Genomic DNA, 12609 nt, shown 5'->3' on the forward strand with positions numbered 1-12609 from the left:
AGCTGTTATTCGACTTTTAAATGAACTTTTCAAATTTCAAATCTAATATTGATCTTGCTTTTTGCACACTTTCATAGCAGCCGTAACTTTGTATTCCTCGCTCTGCTCAAACACCCAATGACCTTTGGGTCTTTGTCTGTTATCATCTGCCTGTATTGCATGCAAAACAAAACTTTTCACTGTATTTCTGACATGTGTCAATAATTATTCAAAACAAATCAAATTAAATATCCTTGACAGTAATAGCCACCTTGCAAGAAGGAATAAAGCCATTCTTTCTGTCCAATCAGTTGAACTTTGCAGAGCTAAACAGTTGAGCAGCAGGAAACCTTAATGCACTGCCTCTAGAGTGCATTGGAGCTAATTGCAAAAGCCCCTTTACTGTCTCCTGTCTCAAACCTGCATGGACATTGCCTCTTTGGTACATTTAGTGATCCTTCCTTTACTCTCAGTGCTAGTACAGGATGTCTCGCTGTGCTTCTTTACACATTTGTCAGATGATGCTGTACCTGCATGTCAGAACACATGGTGAGAATGTTAGCATCATCAGCCGTGGTAATCTCCTTGATGTGATCAGAAGGCTGAGCACTCTCAATCATATTCTCTGTCTTCAGCAGTGATGTGGCTCGAGTGGGGAAGCTGGGTTTCCACATATTCACATCTGTCCCATTGCCAAAAGCTTGCATTGCATTTCCTGCAGAAAAAAGACATTTAAAAAAAAATCATTCACTAGTCTAGTCAACTTATTGAATGAATATGAATCTGATAAAGTTACACGAAAATGCAGTGGTCCATTATCTGATGGAAGGCGCTTTTGTGATCCATGAATCTAAATCTTGATTTTGTATGGCATTCTTCGTGTAATAATGTGTTGTGAGGTGCCTTATAGGAGTGTAACTTGTGAGAGTGCGATACTGGGCAAAACGGATATTATGCAACCGGTCATGACAAGTCTGGCTAAACAGAGAAGTCTAAATGAATGTCATGATGAAGGAGTGTATTGTTGAGAGTAAGATGGAGGAAGTTCTAGAACTTGGGGTCCTGACAGCTGAAGCGCAGCTACCAATCATGGAGCAATGGAAATTAAGGCTCTGTTCTCAGAGAATGGAATGCGTTGCAAAAGGAAATGGTGGAGACTGATATAATTACAACATTTAAAAGGGATCTGGATGGGTATATAAATAGGAATGGTTTAGAAGGCTATAGGCCAAATGCTGGCAACTGCACCTCGATTAATTTTGGATATCTGATCAGCATGGACCAGTTGGATTAAATGGTCTGTTCCTGTGCTGTCCACCTGTATGATTCTATGATTTCAGTTATAGAGCTGGAGAATATTACATACAGCGAGACCCTGAACAAATTTTAAAACAAGAATGATTATTTTATAGGACGGCATCGTGGCCCAGTAGTTAGCCTTGCTGCCTCACAGCACTAGGGACCTGGGTTTGATTCCTGCCTTGGGCGACTGTATGGAGTTTGCACATTCTCCCCGTGTCTCTGTGGGTTTCCTCCCGGTGCTCCGGTTTCCTTCCATAGTCCAAAGATGTGCAGGTCAGGTGAATTAGTCATGCTAACTTGCCCCATAGTGTTAGTTGCATTAGTCAAAGGTAAATACAGGGTAGGAGAATGGGTCTGGGTAAGTTAATCTTTGGTGGGTCGGTGTGGACTTGTTGGGCTGAAGGGCCTGTTTCCACACTGTAGGGAATCTAATCTAAAAGTCAGATGTTGTCGGATGAAGAGCAAATGTGCACTGTGTTATGCTTGCTAGGATTTCAGCCAGCAAACCTTTCAATGAGTCAAAGGCTCCAAGTATTGCAGATGAAAATACTTTGTGAAGGACGTCTGTTCACACTTGTTTACGTAGTCTGGTGTACTCCACATAGCAAAGAATCAATGATAAATACCCAAACAGTCATTTGGCCACAGTTTGAGCATTGTCTTGATTACCCAGTTATATAAGCAATATTAAGGCCATTGCGTTTTAAGGCTGTTGCGTTTTGAAAAAGACACTGGGAAAAATATTCCACTTTCAATTTTAAAGGACCTAGTAGAGCTTAATGTTGCTCAGATGTTCTCCTGGACCCCCACCAGTATTTGTGTTGAGTAAAGTGGTAGGAAAACTTGCACAGCAAATAGGACTCTTCCACAAATAGAGCAGTATCGTCTTGGGCCTTTGTTATTGTGCATTTACTAAAGTGGGCTTGGTTTTACATTAGTCAGTAAAGAAGGTTCCTACCTGAAAAGTTGACTCTCGTGCTCCTCAGAAGCTGCCTGATCTCCTATGCTTTTCCAGCTCCACACTTTATCAACTGTCACACTGCAGCATCTGCAGTCCTTACTATCTCCTTGGTTTTACATGACACAACTTAATGTATTTACTGAGGGAATGATTTTTTTCTGTGCAGAGGGAGTTTTTGCTGGGTATATCACTGTTTGGAAGGTAGAACCCATCACAAGGTGTGGTTAAGGTAAATATTATTGATCTATTTCAAGTAAATCTCCACAGTAGATGAAAGGTTAAAGAGAAGGATTTTTTTTTATTTTTATTCACTCATAGGGTGTGGACATTGCTGGCTAGGCCAGTAATTATTGCCAGCCTCTACTTACCCTTGAGAAGGTGATGATAAGCTCTTTTTTTGACCCACTATAGACCATTCACTGAGGGTTAACCCACAGTCCCACATAGGGTTGGGAGAAGAAGACTAACAGGTGGCTCACATGGAACTGAGGTACTGGCTTGGACCAGATGGGCTAAAAGGCCTGTTTCTGGGTCTGTCAGGTTTATGGGAAGCATTTGGGAGACAGTGATGTAATGCTAATGTCCCTAAGGAGATACCCATGGGGACGTGAATTCAATTTTCACTGGCAGCCGTTGAAATTTTAAAGTTAGTATAAAATCTGGAATTAAAATCTAATCTCAGTGATGGCAACCGTGAAGAAATCAGCAGTGATTGTTAGAATCCACTTATTTCATTCATGTTTTTCAGACAAGGAAATCTGTTGTCTTTGCATAGTTTGGCTGGTGTGTGTTTTCAGACCCACAGCTATTAGGTGACTCCTAACTGCCCTTGCAAGCCATTCAGTTCATAGGTATTTCGAGGCCTGCACTGAAGTCTAGCTTTGCTGTTGACATCCGCATTTCGGGAAATAAAGTAACCATAGAAAAACATTAGGGCTTTGTGAAAACATGAAGAGCTTGGCTGCCAGCCTCCATTTGCTCCTTTGCTGTTGCCATTAAGAGAATACAAACACAAGTTGTATCCTGAAACAAACAACAAAGTCCTGGCCACTCTTTCCCATTCTAGTTTGAAACCTGCAACAATTTACCTGCACAAAAAAAGAAAGAACCTGCACTTCTATGACACTTCTTTTGAAATTAATTTTAATTTAACCCATGAAATGCTTTTGAAGTGATTTCTCTGTTGTAATGTAAGGAAACCTAGCAGCCAAGTTATAAAGATCCTGTGAAAAGCAATGTGAGCTTGACAGGGGAATCTGATTTTCTGTGATGTTGATTGAGAGACAGATATTGGTCAGAACACCATGGAGAGCTCACTTGCTCTTCTTCAAAGATGCCATGAGATCCATCAGGTGACAATAGGTTTGTCACAGCAAATAATCAAAGTTTCAGCTCTATGGTGCCCAAACCGCACGACTTTGAATGATGATCAAAGATCACTGTAACACTACAGTTATGCTTACAACATTTTCTTTTTACTGTTTATCAGTTAAGAGATAAATGCCTAAGGCACTGCCAATAGGTTCTTTAGTATTCCTTGGGCCTGAGGGACATTTGGAGCTTCCAGCTGAAAATATATCTCAATACAAGTACAGCAAAGGAAACATGTTACTCAAGCTCTGTGCATTACTGGACTTACTGAGGCAGGTGTTTGCTTTGAAATAGTTCAGAAATTTGTCGCATTCTTCCTTCTGGTTTCCACTACCACTGCATGTGCACCATGGGGCCACCACAACGTCAGTTGCATCAATGTAATTCGGGGTCATGTCACTTCCTGTTGAAGAAAAGATACAGGTTAAACTCAGCTGATTGAAACCCGTCACTGAATGCTTTTGAAAGGATAATTTAGCATTTTCATAAAGCTTCTGAACATCTTGAGGTACTTCACAACAAATCAAGATTGTTTTTCAATGAAACCAACAAATGCTAGAGATCACAGCTGGTCAGGCAGCATCCATGGAGAGAGAGAGAGAGCAATCTAAAATTTCAGGTCGAGATTAGTCTTCATCAGAGCTGAAGTGGAATATGCAGTATTTCACTTCTGAATGACAAGCTTCCAGGTTTAAGTTCCATTCCAAGGCTTTAGTACACAAATTCAGGATGACGCTCTAGTGCAATGCTGAAATAGCAATGTTGGAGGTGCTGTCTTTCAAACAGGAAGTTGAACCAAGGAATTGATCAGGTAAAAACAAGGACTGCAGATGCTGGAAACCAGAGTCTAGACTAGAGTGGTGCTGGAAAAGCAAGCAGGTCAAGCAGCATCCAAGGAGCAGGAAAATCGAAGTTTCGGGCAAAAGCCCTTCATCGGGATATCTTTGTGGCATCATTAAATACAGGTTAGGTGCTGGAGGACTGGAAGGTTGCTCATGTTGTCCCCCGTGCAAGAAGGATAGTCGGGATATTCCGGGTAACCATAGACCAGTGAGCCTGATGTCGGTGGTGGGAAAGTTGCTGGAGAAGGTACTGAAGGATAGAATCTATTTATATTTTGAAAAGAATGAGCTTATCAGTGATAAGCAACATGGTTTTATGCGGGGGAGATTGTGCCTTACCAACTTCATAGAGTTCCTTGAGGAAGTGATCAAGTTTATCGATGAAGGAAGGGCTGTTGATGTCAAATACATGGACTTTAGCAAGGTGTTTGATAAGGTTCCCCATGGTAGACTGATGGAGAAAGTAAAATCATGTGGTGTGCAGGGTGTTCTAGCTAGGTGGATAAAGAACTGGTTGAGCAACAGGAGACAGAGAGTAGTAGTTGAAGGGAGTTTCTCGAAATGGAGTGATGTTCCACAGGGGTCAGTGCTGGGGACCACTGTTGTTTGCGATATACATTAATGATCTGGAAGAGGGCACTGTTGGTATGATCAGCAAGTTTTCAGATGACACAAAGATTGGTGAGTAGCAGAAAGCATAAGGGACTGTCGGAGAATACAGGAGGTTATAGATAGACTGGAGAGTTGAGCAGAAAAGTGGCAGATGGCTTTCAATCCAGACAAATGTGAGGTGATGCATTTAGGCAAGTCTAATTCTAGAGCGAATTATACAATGAACGGAAGAGCCTAGGGGAAGGTTGATGGGCACAGAGATCTGGAGTGCAGGTCCATTGTACCCTGAAGGTTGCTGCACAGGTGGATAGAGTGGTCAAGAAGGCATATAGTATGTTTGCCTTCTTTGGATGGGGTATTGATTATGAGAGCTGGAAAGTCATGTTAAAATTATACAAGACATTGGTTTAGCCGCATTTAGAATACTGTGTACAGCTCTGGTTGCCACATTACCAAAAGGATGTGGATGCTTTGGAGAGGGTGCAGAGAAGGTTTACGAAGCTGTTGCCTAGTATGGAAGGTGCTAGCTATGAAGAGAGGTTGAGTAGGTTAGGTTTGTTTTCATTAGGAAAAAGGAGATTGGGCGGGGGCTGGGGGAGGGAACCAGATTGAGGTTTACAAAATCATGAAGGGTATATACAGAGTGGATGGAGACAAGCTTTTTCCCAGGGTGAAGGATTCAATAACGAGAGGTCACGGTTTCAAGGTGAGAGATGGAAAGTTTAAGGGGATACACACAGCAAGTACTTCACACAGAGGGTGGTGGATGTCTGGAACGAGTTGCCAGCAGAGATGGTAGAGGCAGGCACAGTAGATTCATTTAAGATGCATCTGGACAGGAGTAGGTGGGGAGCAGAGGGATATAAATGCTTATGAATTGGGTGACAGGTTTAGACAGTAGATTTGGATCGGCTCAGGCTTGAAGGGCTGAAGACCCTGTTCCTGGGCTGTAAATTTCATTTGTTCTTTGAGCTTTGTATCATCAGAACAGATTATCTGATTATTATTTCTTTGTGAGTGAGAGTCAGTTGCACATAGTTTATGGTTGTGCTTTCTATATTGCATACAACAGTGACTACATTACAAAAGTGCTACATTGGCTGAAAGTCAAATTGAGATGTTGGTAGTCATATGAATGGTTATGTAAATACAAGTAACTTGTTTGTCTTATGTTGACATTCTTGCCCATTAATCTGTTTTCCTCCCTGTCTCCGATATTCTTTCATTCATCATCATCTCTAACCAAGCTCTCAGATTAGTCCTTGAACTATCTGATGGATGATACACATGAAGAATGAACTTGCATTTGTATATCACCCTTTATATTCTCTGGATGCCCAAGAGCATTATTTTTGAATTATTTTGTTCAAATGTAAACATTCAGACAGAGGAAATATGGCAGCCAATTTTCACTCAGCAAACTCTCCTTAACAGCAATAGACAAGAGACAATAGGTGCAGGAGTAGGCTATTCTGCCCTTCGAGCCTGCACCACCATTCAATGTGATCATGGCTGATCATCCTTAATCAGTATCCTGTTCCTGCCTTATTTCCATAACCCTTGATTCCACTATCCTTGAGGGCTCTATCCACTCTTTCTTAAATGAATCCAGAGACTGGGCCTCCACTGTCCTCTGGGGCAGAGCATTCCACACAGCCACCACTCTCTGGGTGAAGACATTTCTCCTCATCTCTGTCCTAAATAGTCTACCCTGTATTTTTATGCTGTGTCCTCTGGTTTGGCACTTACCCATCAGCGGAAACATGTTTCCTGCCTCCAGAGTGTTGAATCTGTTGATAATCTTATATGTCTCAATCAGGACCCCTCTCAGTCTTCTAAACTCAAGGGTTAACAAGCCCAGTTGCTCCAGTCTTTCAGCATAAGGTAGTCCTGCCATTCCAGGAATTGACCTCGTGAACCTACGCTGCATGCCCTCAATAGCCAGAATGTCTTTCCTCAAATTTGGTGACCAGAACTGCACACAATATTCCAGGTGTGGTCTCACCAGGGCCCTGTATAGCTGCAGAAGAACTTCTTTGCTTCTGTACTCAATTCCTCTTGTTGTGAAGGCCAGCATGCTAATAGCTTTCTTCACTACCTGCTGAACTTGCATGCTTGCCTTCATTGACTGGTCTGCAAGAACACCCAGATCTCTCTGTACTGCCCCTTTACCTAAATTGATTCCATTTAGGTAGTAATCGGCCTTCCTGTTCATGCCACCAAAGTGGATAACCATACATTTATCCACATTAAACTGCATCTGCCATGCATCTGCCCACTCACCTAACATGTCCAGGTCATCCTGTAATCTCCTAACATCCTCCTCACATTTCACCCTGCCACCCAGCTTAGTATCATCAGCAAATTTGCTAATGTTATTACTAATACCATCTTCTATATCACTAACATATATTGTAAAAAGCGACGGTCCCAGCACTGATCCCTACGGTACCCCACTGGTCCCTGCCAGCCATTCCGAAATGGAGCCGTTTATCACTACTCTTTGTCTCCTGTCAGCCAACCAACTTTCAATCCAAATTAGTACCTTGCCCCCAACACCATGCACCCTAATTTTGCTCACTAACCTTCTATGTGGGACTTTATCAAAAGCATTCTGAAAGTCCAGGTACACAATATCTACTAGATCTCCCTCATCCATCTTCAGAGTTACATCCTCAAAAAATTCCAGATTAGTCAAGCATGATTTCCCCTTCATAAATCCATGCTGACTCTGACCTATCCTGTTACTACTATCCAGATGTGTCGTAATTTCATTCTTTATAATAGACTCCAGCATCTTTCCCACCACTGAGGTCAGACGAACTGGTCTATAATTTACTGCTTTCTCTCTCCCACGTTTCTTAAAAAGTGGTACAACATTAGCCACCCTCCAATCCGCAGGAACTGATCCCGAATCTATCGAACTCTGGAAAATAATCACCAACGCATCCGTGATTTCTCAAGCCACCTCCTTCAGGAGCCTGGAACATAGACCATCAGGTCCCGGGGACTTATCAACCTTCAGACCTAACAGTCTCTCCAACACCAATTCCTGGCAAATATAAATTCCCTTCAGTTCAGGTCCTTCAGCCACCGTTACCTCAGGGAGATTGCTTATGTCTTCCCCAGTGAACACAGATCTGAAGTACCAATTCAATTCTTCTGCCCTTTCTTTGTTACCCGTAATATATTCCCCATTTCTGTCTTCAAGGGCCCAATTTTAGTCTTAACCATTTTTTTGCCTTTCACATACCTAAAAAAGCTTTTACTATCCTCCTTTATATTTTTGGCCAGTTTACCTTCATACCTTTTTTTTTCTACGTATTTCCTTCTTAGTAATTCTCTATTGTTCTTTAAAAGCTTCCCAGTCCTCCGTTTTCCCACTTATCTTTGCTATGTTATACTTTTTCTCTTTTAACTTTATATGTTTCTTAATTTCCCTCATCAGCCACGGCCACCCATGCCTCCTCCTAGGATCATGAGATCATGACCAGGTCTTCTGTTTTATACTATTAACTGGTGGATAAGTATTGATCACGCTACCGATAATAACTTCCTTGTTCTTCTGGAATCTTTTATGTCCACGCAAGAGAGCATAAGTGGCATGAATGCAACAACTCAAGCAAAGTCAGCATCTCCAACAGTATGGCACTCCCTTCACTACTGCTTTGGGAGTGCCAGCCAGAAAAATAGGCTCCCTCAGATGCTGTTTAATCTCTTTCATGCCAGGGACTCAACGTTTCCTGTTCATATCCATCTGCAGTGAATTCCATCAAGTAAGCTGCAGTGTAGTATTGAATACACACACTGTTAATCTTCAGTTATAAGGGAGAGAGCAGTCATGTTCTTACATTTATCAAGAATCATCTGTGACAATATTGAATTGTGAAACGAGCGTACTCCTGCTACTGCTTTCTCTGTTCCTGTGTTTTTATTATTGCAGTTGGTGTGCATGAGGGGAAGCAGCCTCAGTGTTATTTGCAGGTGTATCATGGAGCAGCTTACAATACATGGATCTATTTCAGTGGGTTCACCCTTCCACATTAAAATAGCAGGTGGAAAAGACAAAATGCAACTTTCCTTTAAAAGTTGGAAACATTACAGGAAATGAATCTGTTTTTCTCCGGTATGTTACTATAAATTTGTCACAATGAAATTCAACCTTGTCTTGTTTTTAACTATTCTTTCACAGAATATTTATGTCTCTGCCGAGACTAGCATTAATTGTCTCCAGAAGAAAGCAGATGTTGAGCCACCTTCTTGAATACTGACTCCCTGGAGTGTAGATACACTGAGCGTTGTGAGGAAGCACATTCCAGATTTTGACCGAGCAGCAGGTTACAAACACAATATAGTTCCACTTGAAGTTAGTACTCAGGTTCAGAAGGAGCTTGCAGATGGTTTTATTTCCATTGATCTCTGCCCTCATCCTTCTGAATGATCATGTTACGTGTTTGGAAGGCATTGCTGAAGGAATCCTGCTCATTTCCGAAACTGCATCTTGTTGGCTTACTCTGTCGTGACTCTGTCTGTGGTGGAAAGATTGACTGTTGAAGATGATGGATGGATTGTAGATCAAGTAGGCTGCATTTACACAGATTATGTGGAGTTTCTTGCATGTTGTTACAGCTGCATTCAGGCAAATGAACAGTGTCCTATCATACCTATGACTCGCTTTGTGGAGTCGGCATTGAGTTACTTGCCACAGAATTTCCAGCTTCTGACCTTTTCTACATTAGACAGGAATTCAGAACAGGTAGAAATGGCAGCCATATTATTCAAAATAAACTTGTATCGATGAGGAGTAAGCGTATTGATTGTATTTTGAAGTCTTATTGTAGTGTTTCCCTCCTTCTCCCTCCTCTAGCCAAAAAAATAGTGGAGGCGTAGAGAGAAGTGCTCTTGCAAAATCTGTTGATATCAGAGTAAGAAGTAAGGCTCGAGAGGCTTTGGAGAGCAGTGACCCAGTAAAAAATACAGGTAAGCTCAGGTAAAATCTTTTTAACTTTCCCGTTTAGTTTTACAGCAGTTGAGATGGCAGTAAGGGCAGTCGCATATTCCTCCTGCAGGATATGGGAGCTCATGGAGACTTCCATTGTCCCTGATGACTTGACCTATGGGAAGTGCACCCAGCTGCAGCTTCTGGAAGACAGTCTTAGGCAGCTGGAGCTAGGCGCATTCAGGATCATCCAAGATGCTGAGCGCTTCAAGGGGTGGCATGGTGGCTTAGTGGTTAGCACTGCTGCCTCACAGCACCAGAGTCGCAGGTTCGATGCCAGCCTCGGGTGACTATCTGTGTGGAGTTTGTGTATGTAGAACTGCAGAAGATAGGTGAAGTTCTCAAAAAATATATCTTCTCTGTGTTTACCATGGAGAAAGAGAAGAAGACTTGAGAACTTGGGGAAGTTAGCAATAGTCCCTCTCACAATAGAGGAGGTGTTGGATGTATTAGAATGTATGTAGGTAGATAACTCTCCTAATCCTGATTAGATATACCCAAGAATATTACAAGAGGCTGGAGAAAAAATTGCAAGGGCCCTGGCTGATATTTTTGCATCATCGTTAGCCATGGGTGAGGTCGGAAGATTGGAGGATAGCGACTGTTGTGCCATTATTCAAGAAGGACTGCAAAGAAAAGCCTGGGAACTAAATCCTGGGTGGCATGGTGGCTCAGTGGTTAGCAATGCTGCCTCAGAGCGCCAGGAACCCGGATTCCATTCCAGCCTCAGGTGACTGTGTGCAATAGTCAGAGGGGAGGTGGGTTGCTCTTTGGAGGGTCAGTGTGGACTTGTTGGGCTGAAGGGCTTGTTTTCACCCTGTGGGGAATCTAATCTAACCTAAAGACCAGTCAGCTTAACGTCTGTGGTAGGTAAGACACTTGAGAAAACTGTGAGGGATAAGTTATATATGCAATTGGAAAAACAGGGTTTCATGCCTCACAAATGTAGTAGAGTTTTTTGATAAAGTGACCAGGAACATTGATGAGGGCAGGGTGGTAGACGTAATCTGTATGGATTTCATTAAGGCCTTTGATAAGGTCCACATGGTGGGCTGTTCTACAAGGTTAGATCACATGGAATCCAAGGGGATTCTGGATCAGTGGTGCTGGGAGAGCACAGCAGTTCAGGCAGCATCCAACGAGCAGCGAAATCGACGTTTCGGGCAAAAGCCCTTCATCAGGAATAAAGGCAGTGAGCTGGAAGCATGGAGAGATAAGCTAGAGGGGGGTGGGGTGGGGAGAGAGTAGCATAGAGTACAATGGGTGAGTGGGGGAGGAGAGGAAGGTGATAGGTCAGGGAGGAGAGGGTGGAGTGGAAAAGACGATAGGCAGGTTGGACCAGTCCAGACAAGTCCTGCTAGGAGACGCCCAATCTCCCCAATGTAGAGGAGACTGCATCGGGAGCAACGGATACAATAAATGATATTAGTGGATGTGCAGGTAAAACTTTGATGGATGTGGAAGGCTCCTTTAGGGCCTTGGATAGGGGTGAGGGAGGAGGTATGGGCACAGGTTTTACAGTTCCTGCGGTGTCAGGGGAAAGTGCCAGGATGGGAGGGTGGGTCATAGGGGGGCATGGACCTGATCAGGTAGTCACGGAGGGAACGGTCTTTGCGGAAGGCGGAAAGAGGTGGGGAGGGAAATATATCCCTGGTGGTGGGGTCTTTTTGGAGGTGGCAGAAATGTTGGCGGATGATTTGGTTTATGCGAAGGTTGGTAGGGTGGAAGGTGAGCATCAGGGGCGTTCTGTCCTTGTTACGGTTGTGGTCTCCTCTACATTGGGGAGACTGGGCGCCTCCTAGCAGAGCGCTTTAGGGAACATCTCCGAGATACCCGCACCAATCAACCACACTGCCCCGTGGCCCAACATTTCAACTCCCCCTCCCACTCTGCCGAGGACATGGAGGTCCTGGGCCTCCTTCACCGCCGCTCCCTCACCACCAGACGCCTGGTGGAAGAACGCCTCATCTTCCGTCTTGGAACACTTCAACCCCAGGGCATCAATGTGGACTTCAACAGCTTCCTCATTTCCCCTTCCCCCACCTCATCCTAGTTTCAAACTTCCAGCTCAGCAGTGTCACCATGACTTGTTCGGACTGGGCCAACCTGCCTATCTTCTTTTCCACTCCACCCTCTCCTCCCTGACCTATCACCTTCCTCTCCTCCCCCACTCACCCATTGTACTCTATGCTACTCTATCCCCACTCCACCCCCCTCTAGCTTATCTCTCCATGCTTCCAGCTCACTGCCTTTATTCCTGATGAAGGGCTTTTGCCCGAAACGTCGATTTCGCTGCTCGTTGGATGCTGCCTGAACTGCTGTGCTCTTCCAGCACCACTGATCCAGAATCTGGTTTCCAGCATCTGCAGTCATTGTTTTTACCTGGAATCCAAGGGGAGCTGGCAAATTGGATACACCATTGGCTTAACAGTAGGAAGCAGAGGGTAATTGTGGAAGGATGCTTCTCAGACTGGAGGCCTGTGACTCGTGGAGTGCCTCAGGATTCGGTGCTGGGTGCAATACAGTTTGTTACCTATATCAGT

General features: G+C 43.6%; 1 protein-coding gene across 1 annotated transcript in view; it reads right to left on the minus strand.

The window, feature by feature from the left end:
* LOC132836829 (GDNF family receptor alpha-2-like) overlaps nucleotides 1–12609 on the minus strand; it is a 317669-nt gene that overhangs the window by 25239 nt on the left and 279821 nt on the right. The window contains exons 6-7 of the mRNA XM_060856348.1: nucleotides 3882–4016; nucleotides 510–694 (exon numbers count right to left, since the gene is read on the minus strand). Of these exons, the coding sequence (XP_060712331.1) occupies nucleotides 510–694; nucleotides 3882–4016 (320 nt within the window). The remainder of the gene's footprint in view (nucleotides 1–509; nucleotides 695–3881; nucleotides 4017–12609) is intronic.

Source organism: Hemiscyllium ocellatum, chromosome 48 (assembly GCF_020745735.1).
Source record: "Hemiscyllium ocellatum isolate sHemOce1 chromosome 48, sHemOce1.pat.X.cur, whole genome shotgun sequence".
Classification (NCBI taxonomy): domain Eukaryota; kingdom Metazoa; phylum Chordata; class Chondrichthyes; order Orectolobiformes; family Hemiscylliidae; genus Hemiscyllium; species Hemiscyllium ocellatum.